The sequence below is a fragment of the Schistocerca cancellata genome, chromosome 9 (genome assembly GCF_023864275.1).
Source record: "Schistocerca cancellata isolate TAMUIC-IGC-003103 chromosome 9, iqSchCanc2.1, whole genome shotgun sequence".
Lineage (NCBI taxonomy): Eukaryota > Metazoa > Arthropoda > Insecta > Orthoptera > Acrididae > Schistocerca > Schistocerca cancellata.
Window position 1 is genome coordinate 394,527,893 of NC_064634.1, and position 12,694 is coordinate 394,540,586.

Here is a 12,694-nt window from a genome sequence, read left to right on the forward strand (position 1 = left end):
TTTTCCACTTCTCACACAACTCCAACAAACATTATAGCTACTCCCTCCCACCCAGTGCCCCCCTCCCCCAATCCCTGTTTTTGTGTGTCCATTTCTCCTAGTCTTGTTTGTTTTTGTTGTGTATAAAGAATAAAACAAATACTGAGAGGAATTTCTTCAAGCAGTTAGCTCTAGAAGGAATTGGTACTTCAAGTAATGTAAACAAATCTGTAGTTGAGTTGACATAAGTCCACGACAGATGCTGCATGCCTACCTAAGCCAATAACATAACAAAATCTTGTAAACGTCTCTATGACAACACCTCAGTCTTGTCTCAGCTCTGTATACAGCTACTGTTTGCACGTAGCCATTACTGCTCCGCAGTTGAAAGCTGGCAACAATGCTGTGACGTGTCAGAGAACTTCTTATGCCATCTTGACTATAGGAAGCCATTGCCTAAAGATTTGTTTACAACTAAGTTGAAGAATGGTGAAATGAAATAAAACATGTAAAGATGATGTGTTGGCAATGAAAAGGGAGTTTGAAGTGGAAGTTTGAGGAGGATGAGTATTGTGTCCACGTGGCACATAGCATTATTTGGGATATGCACAGATCATAAATGACTTATTTATGGAAAAGCTAATTCAAATGTTAGATTACAGTATGAACAGTGCTTGTGTTGATCTTGCAAAGAAAAGCTGGGAGTTCAAGGTATACTAACACAACAATGAAATGATGGGAGGAAGTCTGCTGCTAATGGGAGTGTCAGATAAACTTTGGTTGTGCATTTCTGTGTCTCAGAAGAGAGTATTGATTTCTTTACCACTTTTGTTGCTGAACTTGCTGAATGTGATATGCGACAAGTTACTGTAACAGCTACTCAAAAGAAAGTTGTAGGTAGGTTAAGAAAGAAGTGTTTTCTGCAACAAAGACCATCTGAAGCTGATGCTGTCTTCTAATGTCGTATTCTGACATATCCATTGTGTTAAAAATGATGACCCTTGAAGTGTTTCTTCAGAGTAGGAAACAAATGGTTGTCCAAAGGGGCCAGGTCAGCTGAGTGGGAAGAATGGTCAAACAATTTGGAACACAGACATCCAGATTGGCAATCGGAATTAAGAACATGTGCAAAGGTGTGATGTCCTTCAGCGAGTCAAAGAATGTGGCATAATCACCTCCTTTATAACCACAACCCTGAGACAGGGATTCTACCAACAGAATGCTATGTTTGTACAAGAAAACAGGTGCCATAACTTCTGTGGTCGATTACTTGGTGCAGTTCCTTTGACCATAAATATGCAGCAGATTTTATCTTTAGTGTGTAACTGAATCAAAAACTTCTTTACAGCATAAAAATCAATCAAAACAATACGATGTTTCAACTCGTGCATTTTCGTGTTCACTACCCAAATGTTTTTGGCAACCACTTCACTGAGAACATTGTCATGTCGAGGATACTGATAGTAATGAAACCATTGTGCTCCCTAGGTACATCCAATACCTTAGTTATTTCTTTGGCAGATATTCGTTGTTTTTCAAGAATCTGCGTATGGAAAGTGTGAATTGTAGCCAGGTCTGCAGATGTTGTGGACCACCTATTGCAGCATTCATCTTCAGGAGTGAAATGTCCAGTTTTGAAATGAGACATTCATATTTTGGCAGTGCTATAGGATGGATACTTCTCCGTTAACAGTTGACACACTTCAGTGTTAACATTTTGTGCAGACTTTCCCTGCAAAACCAAAAGCATCATGATGGCCTGTAACTATAGGTATGAACCTTCTTGTGTCTCAGCCATCTCATAGTCTACCTGAAATTAAAAATAATTATTAGAATAGGAAGTGTGTGATGCATTTTAAGATATCAAGCTTTCATTTGTCAATCCTAATTGTAAGGAGCCAAAGCCAAGACCTTTTCAGTCTCCCCTTGAATGTATTCCTGTTGCAAGAACAAAATTGGAAAATATTGCTAACAGAGACCATACTGGAGTTAGGAGTGTGGTGGCGTTTTGTATATGTAACTGTGTTCCAAGATTACCCATTCAGAAATGACATGTGTTTAAGGGCTGATTAAGTATGTTAAAAGTGTGTAGATAAGAATTTTTTGAAAACATTGTTCTGAATTTTGTGATTAATCTCAAACCCATTATTCAAACATAATTATTTCAGCATAATACAATACCAGAGCAAAGCAGTGGCAAAATGGTAGTTTATTTATCAAAATATATTTACAAATGAGTAATGAATAGCACTGATATGAGTATTGCTAAAAATTTTCACTTTCTACATCCCACTACATACAATATGATTGCTACAGAGAGTTTTAAAAGTAATTTATAATAGCTGAAACTGTGTGCAGCAGGATGTTGTTAGAAACAATTGCTAGTCCCTTTTAACTTGATGAGAAAGAAAATGATATAAAAATAGTGTCACAAAATGCTGTATGTTTACTGGAGTCTTTATTTTGCAGCCGCCCACCAAAGAAGCACATTACAGAAGAAAAGATGGCTGCACATATGAGTCAGCTGAGCATCAGTGGGGACTACAGCCCACCACCAATATCTGAAGAAAAGCCAACAACCAGCACTGCTGCTGAAGATATGACCCTTGGCAGACGGTTAATCTTGTCTGATGAGCTGCGTGCATTGCAGAATGAGCCTATATTACCCCAGAGTCTTGTGTCTAAATTGTGAGTATCAACATGATTCATGTTTGTATTACATCAAGACATTTTATTGTTTTTTCAATGAGATAAAGTGTTAATATGTAGCATGCTTCATACTGCATTTTTGTCTCTCTGTGTAATCTACATCATTATTTGGGTATGGAAGGAGAAGGTACTGAATTGGTAAGAGCTGAATTGAGTGCATGGTTTGTGTGTTTGTGTGTTTGTGTGTGTGTGTGTGTGTGTGTGTGTGTGTGTGCGCGCGATGAGAGAGAGAGAGAGAGAGAGAGAGAGAGAGAGAGAGAGAGAGAGAGAGAGAGAGAGATGGGGGGGTAGTTTTTTTTTTTTTTTTTTTTTTAAGGGGGAGGGTTGGGAAGGACGGGGGACAGCCTACCTGTCGTTTCAAATAAAAGAAATCAAAGGAATTATTCTGTAGCAACTAACTGATTCTTCTTTCTGATGAGTAGTTATTAGAATACAATTTTTGAGCAGTCATTCCTCTTTGAAGGTTACGAATTTGACTATTCACAAAGAAATGTAATCATTCTTGCAAATGATATATTAAGATGGACTTAATAAAGAAATGCTTGCAAAATAACACGTGGAAAAGTCATTGATTATACCAAAAAAAAATTACAATTCATTGCTGATTTTTCATAGTTAGAGATTTCTTCTTGCACAATAAAAGGCTGGTGTTATCTGGACATCTGGAAATGAGTTTCTTCTTCTAAAACTTGAGAGGAATAGAATGACAAGTCAGCTCTCAAGGTTTGGGGAAACAGATAATTGGAAGAAAAAATCAGATGGTTGGTAACAAAATGTGCAAAACATTAGGGAAATGAAATGATGGAGAAGCTTTTCATACATTTTCTGAACTTCTTTTATGTCACTTGATGCAAATGAAAAGAAACTAAATGGTGGATAGGGTGTTGGGACTCTCTGAATCTAAAAGTGTGAAGACTTTTATAAACTTCTTTACTATATGTTCTCTTACATGGATATGCTATTATTGTAAGTTTAGTGGCGTAAGCTATTAAAATGTAATTTTAATTTCCATGCACTTTCTACTATGACATATTCTGTCAGACCAATACACCTCCAATTCCTTAATGAATCTAACTCTCACGCATAAAACAGCTTCAAACATCTAATTACTTAACAAATGAGTAATATGATAAATATTTTATGTCAAGCATGTGAGAAAAAGTTTAGAAAAGGTTTCAGATAGCAGTTAAAGTGTGTTGCAACTCACTAAGTGCTCTCATTATGAAATGCTGGATGAATGTAGGCTGGGCAATTTGTGCTTCATTTTAAGCAAAAGCTGTCCACGGCTCGTGGTCTCGCGGTAGCGTTCTCGCTTCCCGAGCACTGGGTCCTGGGTTCAATTCCCGGCGGGGTCAGGGATTTTTTCCTGCCTCGAGATGACTGGGTGTTGTTGTGTCGTCATCATCATCATCATTCATCTCCATTACGGTTGGAGGAAGGCAATGGCAAACCACCTTGCCTAGTAAGGCGGCGCTGGTCGCCCGCGTCACTCCCCTATGCTCTGTAAAGAAGTATGGGACTCATCATCATCATCATTAAGCAAAAGCTAGTTTTCCACACAGCTCAGTGTTTATGACGTAATATCTTCTAAACTGTGTTTCACACAGTGATATAATTTTGCAGGTATGTTCAGTGGTGTACACTGAGGTGGCAGTCGTGGGATACCTCTTAATATCGTGTCTTACCTTTTGCCCAGCTTTGTGCGGCAACTCGACATGACATGGATTTAGCAAGTTGTTGGAAGTCCCCTGCAAAAATATTGAGCCATGCTGCCTCTATAGCCGTCCATAATTGCGAAAATGTTGCCGGTGCAGGATTTTGTGCACAAATGACCTCAATCATGTCCGAAGAATGTTTGGTGGGATCGGGTGTTCTGTGTGGCCAAACCATTCGCTCGAACTGTCCAGAAGGTTCTTCAGACCAATCTTGAACAATCATGGCCCAGTGACATGGCGCTTTGTCATCCATAAAAAAAAATCCATCATTCTCTGGAAACATGGAGTCTATGAATGCCTGCAAATGGTCCCCAAATAGCCGAACATAACCATTTAATGATTGATTCAGTTGGACCAAAGGAATGCCATGTAAATGCAGCCCACACCATTATGAACCCATGGCCAGCTTGCACAGAGCCTTGTTGACAACTGAAGTGTATGACTTCATGGGGTCTGTGCCACACTCAAACCCCACCATCAGCTCTTACTATCTGAAATTGGGACTCGTCTGACCAGGCCATGGTCTTCCAGTCATCTAGGTCCAACAGATACAGTCACAAGCCCAGAAGAGACACTGCAGGCAATGTCGCTCTGTTAGCAAAGGCAAGTGCATCGGTTGTATGCTGCCATGTCCCATTAATGACAAATTTTACTGCACTTTCCTAGCAGATACATTAGTCATGCACCCCAATTAATTTCTGCAATTATTTCACGCAGTGTTGCTTGTCTGTTAGCACAGACAGCTCGACACAAACACAGCTGGTTTAGGCATTAAGTGAAGGCTGTTGGCCACTGTATTACCCATGGTGAGAGGTAATGTCTGAAATTTTGTATTCTTGGTACACTCTTGACATTGTGGATCTTTGGATATTGAATTCCCTAACAATTTCCGAAATGTTGTGTCCTGTGCGTCTAGCTCCACTACCATCCTGCAATGTCAGTGTACGTGGATACTGTCTGCAAACTACATTGCAAATTAGAGTTACTAGTAATGAAGAAGTGACTTAGGCCATCATGCCTGATGCTGATGTTTGCATGAACAGTGAAAATATTGTAAATGATAAACTTTTTCCCTTTCATCATTTGTGTGGGGTGTCGGTGAGAATTTTTTTAAAGGTTTGAAATTATATGTAAATCTGGTTGCAAGTTTCTGAATGCTCTGCTTCTCAAATACTGGATGAATACAGTCCGGGTATTTGCACATTGTCTGTTGAAGAAAAATGCAGAGATTCTGACTGTAATACTTGTCTTGTTGTTTTAAACTTTTAACACAGTGTTATACCTCTGACAGTCAGTTGATAATGACACCATTAAAATTTTTTAGATTCAGTCAATAATCATACAGTATATGGAAAATAAAATCCCACAGAATATGGATACAGGTGAAGATGTAAATAATGCTACAGGTATAGGGTATTGTTGTTGTGGTCTTCAGTCCTGAGACTGGTTTGATGCAGCTCTCCATGCTAATCTATCCTGTGCAAGCTCTTTCATCTCCCAGCACCTACTGCAACCTACATCCTTCTGAATCTGCTTAGTGTATTCATCTCTTGGTCTCCATCTACGATTTTTACCTCCCACACTGCCCTCCAATGCTAACTTTGTGATCCCTTGATGCCTCAGGACATGTCCTACCAACCGATCCCTTCTTCTAGTCAAGTTGTGCCACAAACTTCTCTTCTCCCCAATCCTATTCAATACCTCCTCATTCCCCCCAGGGGGTCCACAACTGTTTTGTGGATACGTGCGTAGCGAGCACGGGACCCCGAGCTAATGTGGCCTTCCTTCCTTTCCGGGCTGCATACCTTCCCTTTCCACATCCTTCCCCATCCCCCATCTTTGCCCCTCCTCCCCTCACCTCTGGCTCTTTCCTTCCCTTTCTCCCCATCTGGGAGTATGGTTTGTGCCTACATCTGGAGACGGACACTCGAAAATGTAACGCATTCTTCGCCTTCTTTGCTTGTATGTCTTCTTCCTTCCTTTGTCCTTCTCTTTTCCTTACCTCTTCTCTTTACCCTTTTCTCCGCTGCGGTGTTTGAGACTTCTCTTCTTTCCTTTCCTTTCTCTTTCTTCCTCCCTATGCGTGTCTGCATTTTTGTGCGTACCCGGTGACGGGGTAACGCGTAATTCCCCGCCCCGGGTAGACAGGTAGGACACGTACGTACCCCCTGGTAACGGCCAGGCCCAGGGAGGGGTGATTACCTGAGCTGATACCTTCCGAAAGTGCCGATTGGTCCCTCCGTCCGGTTGTCGGGAGGTGTGACCTGAGGTGTGAACAATCACCTAAGGCGGGAGTGCCCTCAGAGAGGGCCCCCACAAGGGAGGAGCGCGCCATCGGAGACGCCGGTAATCATGGGGGATTCTTCCGCAATGGTTTCCTCACCTTCCACTATGTCAGCTCACAAGCATAAGTATACTGAGTCTCAGCCACAGACGGTTCTTCCATCGTTGCCACAGTTCCTTGTTGTTTCTCGGTCTGACGAAGGTCACGACTTCTCCACGGTCAACCCTTTCATTATTCAGAAAGGTGTCGACGCAATTGCAGGTCCTGTAAAGTCTTGTTCCAGATTACGGAATGGCACCTTGTTGTTAGAAACAGTCAGTGCCCTCCAGGCACAAAAATTGCTGCGTGCTTCACTGCTCCACACCTTCCCTGTCCGGGTTGAAGCGCACCGCACTTCAAATTCCTCGCGTGGAGTCGTTTATACACACTCCCTCGATGGATTGTCTGATGAAGAAATTCAGCACTACCTCTCTGACCAGGGCGTAACGGCTGTTCATAGAGTTATGAAAAGGGTTGACACGAACATCATTCCAACCCGCACTGTCTTCTTGACATTTGACAAAGTTCAACTCCCATCGAAAATCAAAGCAGGCTATGAGATAATTTCCGTTCGCCCTTACGTCCCAAACCCTACGCGTTGTTATCGGTGTCAGCGGTTCAATCACACCAGCCAGTCCTGTTCCAATCCGGCCAAATGTGTTACGTGTGGCAAGGATGCCCATTAGGGTGCTTGTCCACCTCCATCCCCTCGCTGCATCAACTGTATGGGTGACCACCCTGCTTCCTCTCGAGATTGCCCCTTTTTAAGGACGAAAAGCTCATCCAGGAAATCAGAGTGAAGGAAAAGGTGTCGACCTTTGCTGCTCGAAAACCCACTGTTCCTCAGACAGGAAAATACAGCACTGTCCTTGCTTCTCCTCGGCCAACAAAGGAGGCGGCCACGCAGACTTGCGACCTCACCTTTAGTGCCACGGTCGTCAGATCGGCCAGCGCAAAGATCGCTCGTTCAACCTCGCCACTTTCGCCTGCCCACTCTATGGCTCACCCTTCATTGGGTTCTGCTAAATCTCGAGCCCAAAAGTCCGACACCAAGACTTCGAAAAAAGAGCATACTCGTGAAGATTTTTTACGTACCCCAACTTCACAACCATTGGTTCCTCCTTCATCTAAACATCATAATTCCAAGAAGGCTACAAAGAAACCCAGTTCATCTCCTTCTCCGCCAAGGTGTGTCCCATCTACAGCACCATCTGGCGGAAATCGCCCTCGGCCGTCTTTTGTGTCGCCGAGGCGCACTGCTGGCGGCCGATCAACCGGCCGATCGCTGGTGGCAGGAGCTGCTCCTGAACAACCTATGGATCAGGATCTTCTGCCTTCGGCTGAATGCCATTCCATGCTGTCGGTCGCAAGCTCTGAGCAGTCGTTGAGTTGACAGCAACCTTGGTCACATTCCTCCATTTTCTGTTCACCCTATGTCCATTATCCACTGGAATATCCGCAGCATTCGAGCCAATCGGGATGAATTGTCGATCCTCTTACGATCCTACTCGCCGGTCATCTTCTGTCTTCAGGAAACAAAGCTGCGTCCCCATGACCGCTTTGTTCTCCCTCATTTTCAGTATGTCCGATATGATCTGCCCTCTGTTGAAGGCACTCCAGCCCATGGAGGACTCATGATTCTTCTCCATGATACTCTCCATTATCACCCAATCCCCTTAAACAGTTCCTTCCAAGCTGTCGCCATCCGTCTTTCCCTCTCTGGATACACGTTCTCTCTTTGTACTGTATACATTCCATCATCCACACCAATGGCACGAGCTGATCTCCTTCATCTTCTTGGTCAGCTTCCACCCCCCTATTTGCTGGTTGGGGACTTCAATGCCCACCACCCGCTTTGGGGATCTCCACATCCTTGTCCACGTGGCTCACTATTGCTAGACGTCTTCCACCAAGTGGATCTAGTTTGCCTCAACACTGGGGTCCCTACCTTTTTGTCTGCCTTCACGACCAATTTATCTCATTTGGACCTTGCGGTCGGTACTGTTCCGCTAGCTCGGCGCTTCGAATGGTTCGCCCTTGATGACACACACTCGAGTGACCACTTTCCATGTGTCCTCAGACTGCAGCCTCAACTGCCATGTATGCGCCCGCGACGCTGGAAGTTTGCCCAAGCCGATTGGACACTTTTTTCGTCTCTAGTGACATTCGATGACCGTCACTTTCCCAGCGTCGATGATGAGGTCACACATATTACCGACGTTATTCTTATAGCTGCAGAACGTTCAATACCACGCACCTCCGAATTGCCCCGGTTCCTTGGTGGAACGAGGCATGCCGTGACGCAATACGTGAGCGGCAATGTGCTCTTCACGTTTTCCGCCACCATCCTACTTTGGCCAACTGTATCCGCTATAAGCAGTTCCGTGCATGATGCCGTCGTGTCATTGGCGGTAGCAAGAAGGCAAGCTGGAAATTCTTTATTAGCTCATTTAACACCTTCACTCCCTCCTCGGAAGTTTGGAGTCGGCTTCGACGGTTCTCAGGTGCGCCTAGTTTCTCCCTGGTCTCTGGGCTCACTGTTGCGCATGATACCTTAGTGGACCCCGTCGCAATTTCTAACTCATTGGGTCAGCACTTTGCTGAGATTTCGAGCTCTTCCAATTACCCGCCAGCGTTTCTCCCAAAGAAACGTGCAGCGGAAGTGCGACCTCTTGCTTTCTCCTCTCCAAATCGCGAAAGCTACAATACTGTTTTCTCCATGCGGGAACTCCAACATGCACTCTCTTCTTCTCGCTCCTCCGCCCCAGGACCGGATGGTATCCACATCCAAATGTTGCTGCATTTATCAACACATAGTCTGCGTTACCTCCTTCACCTTTATAATCGAATTTGGACCGACAGTGCTTTTCCCAGACGATGGCGGGAAGCTATCGTCGTTCCTGTTCCGAAACCTGGAAAGGACAAACATCTCCCCTCTAGCTATCGCCCCATTTCTCTCACGAGTAGCGTCTGTAAGGTTTTGGAGCGTATGGTGAATTACCGTTTAGCATGGTGGCTGGAATCCCGCAGTCTTTTAACACCTGCCCAATGCGGATTCCGAAAGCATCGTTCTGCAGTTGACCATCTTGTTGCTCTCTCCACTTACATCATGAACAATTTTCTTTGGAAACGCCAAACAGTAGCAATATTTTTTGATCTGGAGAGAGCATACGATACCTGTTGGAGGACAGGCATCCTCCGCACACTATTCTCTTGGGGCTTTCGAGGTCGGCTGCCCCTTCTTCTTCGCGAATTTATGGCAGAGCGCACATTTAGGGTGCGGGTGAACACTACTCTCTCCCGTACTTTCTCCCAAGAAAACGGGGTACCCCAGGGCTCCATGCTGAGTGTTGTACTGTTTACCATTGCCATAAATCCAATTATGGATTGTCTCCTTCCTGATGTCTCGGGCTCCCTCTTTGTGGACGATTTTGCGATCTACTACAGCTCTCAACGGACCAGCCTTCTTGAACGACGTCTTCAAGGATGTCTCGATCGCCTCCACTCTTGGAGCGTCGAAACCGGCTTCCGTTTTTCTCCCAGTAAGACCGTTTGTGTTAATTTTTGGTGACGTAAGGAGTTTCTTCCACCCTCCTTACATCTAGGACCTGTCAACCTTCCGTTTTCAGATGTCGCTAAATTCTTGGGTCTTATGTTTGACAGAAAACTATGCTGGTCCTCCCACATTTCGTATCTTTCGGCTCGCTGTCTGCGATCCCTCAACACCCTCTGTGTCCTGAATGGTACCTCCTGGGGAGTGGACCGAGTGGTCCTTCTCCGCCTCTATCGCGCCTTAGTGCGCTCGAAATTGGACTATGGAAGCATAGTCTACTCCTCTGCTCGGCCGTCTATTCTTCAGCGTCTCGACTCTATCCACCACCGTGGATTACGTTTAGTGTCTGGAGCTTTTTACACCAGCCCTGTGGAAAGCCTTTATGCTGAGACTGCTGAACCTCCGCTGTCCAATCGGCGAGCAGTCCTTCTGAGTCGTTATGCTAGCCATCTGTCTTCCATGCCTGCTAATCCAGCCCATGACATTTTTTTCGACGCCTCCTTTGATGTAGGGTATGCAGGCCGCCCCTCCTCCCTACTACCACCGGGAGTCCGCTTCCGTCAACTGCTCCGTTCTCTTTCCTTCCGCTTTCCTAAAACCTTCTTGACAACTTGGGGTACAGCACCGCCTTGGCTCCACCCCCGGATCTGCCTGCTCCATGACCTTTGTCCATTTCCCAAGGATGGTACCCCTTCACTTGTTTATCGTCGGGCATTTGCTGCTCTATGTGCACAAATGACGGAAGCCACATTTAATTACACCGATGGCTCGAAAACATCGTTAGGTGTAGGAAGTGCCTATGTTGTTGGTGACACCCCAAATCACTTTCGGCTTCCCGACCAGTGTTCGGTCTATACTGCGGAGCTTTACGCTGTTCTCCAGGCTGTCCACTACATCCGCCGCCATCAGCGGATACAGTACGTTATCTGCTCCGATTCTCTCAGCTCTCTCCTCAGTCTCCAAGCTCTTTACCCTGTGCACCCTCTGGTCCACCGTATCCAGGACTGTCTGCGCTTGCTCCACCTGGGGGGCGTCTCGGTGGCGTTCCTCTGGCTCCCGGGACAGGTTGGTATCTGTGGAAATGAGGCAGCCGATATTGCGGCCAAGGCTGCAATCTCTCTTCTCCGGCCAGCTATTCAATCGATTCCCGTCGCCGATCTACGGAGCGTTTTATGTCGTCATGTTACTCTTTTATGGCACGCACATTGGTCGACACTTCCCCAAAATAAATTGCGGGACGTGAAAACTCTTCCTTGTGCTTGGACCTCTTCCTCCCGAACGCGTCGTCGGGAGGAGGTTATTTTAATTAGACTCCGGATAGGGCACTGTCTTTTTAGCCATTGACATCTTTTAAGCGGTGATCCTCCCCCACTCTGTCCCCACTGCTCTCAGCTGTGGACGGTAAGACACCTTTTAATTGAGTGCCCCTATTTTAATCCGTTACGCGCCCGTCTACAGCTGTCGCCTGATCCATCGTCAATTTTAGCAGATGACACGCGCTCGGCCGATCGCGTTCTAGAGTTCATTCGTGCCAGTGAAATGACGTCAGTCATTTGAAGCTTTTTTTTTGGGACAACCAACCCCTTTCTGTAGTGGATTTTTAAGCCTTCCTTCTGCTTTTAGTTTCTCCAATTTTATGACTTTCGTTCCCATTGCTGCTGGTTTCCGTTTTCGGTTTTTTACTGCTTCCTAAGTCACAGACCGGGCGCTAATGACCATAGCAGTTTTGCGCCCTAAAAAAAAAAAAAAAACCCCTTCTCATTAGTTACATGATCTACCCACCTAATCTTCAACATTCTTCTGTAGCACCACATTTCGAAAGCTTCTATTCTCTTCTTGTTCAAACTATTTATTGTCCGTGTTTCACTTCCATACATGGCTACACTCCATACAAATACTTTCAGAAACGACTTCCTGACACTTAAATCTATACTCGATGTTAACAAAGTTCTCTTCTTCAGAAACGCATTCCTTGCCATTGCCAGTCTACATTTTATATCCTCTCTACTTCGACCGTCATCAGTTATTTTGCTCCCCAAATAGCAAATTTCCTTTACCACTTTAAGTGTCTCATTTCCTAATCTAATTCCCTCAGCATCACCCGACTTAATTCGACTACATTCCATTATCCTTGTTTTACTTTTGTTGATGTTCATCTTATATCCTCTTTTCAAGACACTGTCCATTCCGTTCAACTGCTCTTCCAAGTCCTTTGCTGTCTCTGACAGAATTACAATGTCAGCGGCGAACCTCAAAGTTTTTATTTCTTCTCCCTGGATTTTAATACCTACTCCAAACTTTTCTTTTGTTTCCTTTACTGCTTGCTCAATATACAGATTGAATAACACCGGGGAGAGGCTACAACCCTGTCTCACTCCCTTCCCAACCACTGCTTCCCTTTCATGTCCCTCGACT

At 44.9% G+C, this 12,694-nt stretch overlaps 1 protein-coding gene across 1 annotated transcript in view; it reads left to right on the forward strand.

The window, feature by feature from the left end:
• The window catches only part of LOC126100582 (regulatory protein zeste-like), a 105,757-nt gene that overhangs the window by 59,228 nt on the left and 33,835 nt on the right, over positions 1 to 12,694 (forward strand). The window contains exon 4 of the mRNA XM_049911204.1: positions 2,449 to 2,667. Within this exon, the coding sequence (XP_049767161.1) occupies positions 2,449 to 2,667 (219 nt within the window). The remainder of the gene's footprint in view (positions 1 to 2,448; positions 2,668 to 12,694) is intronic.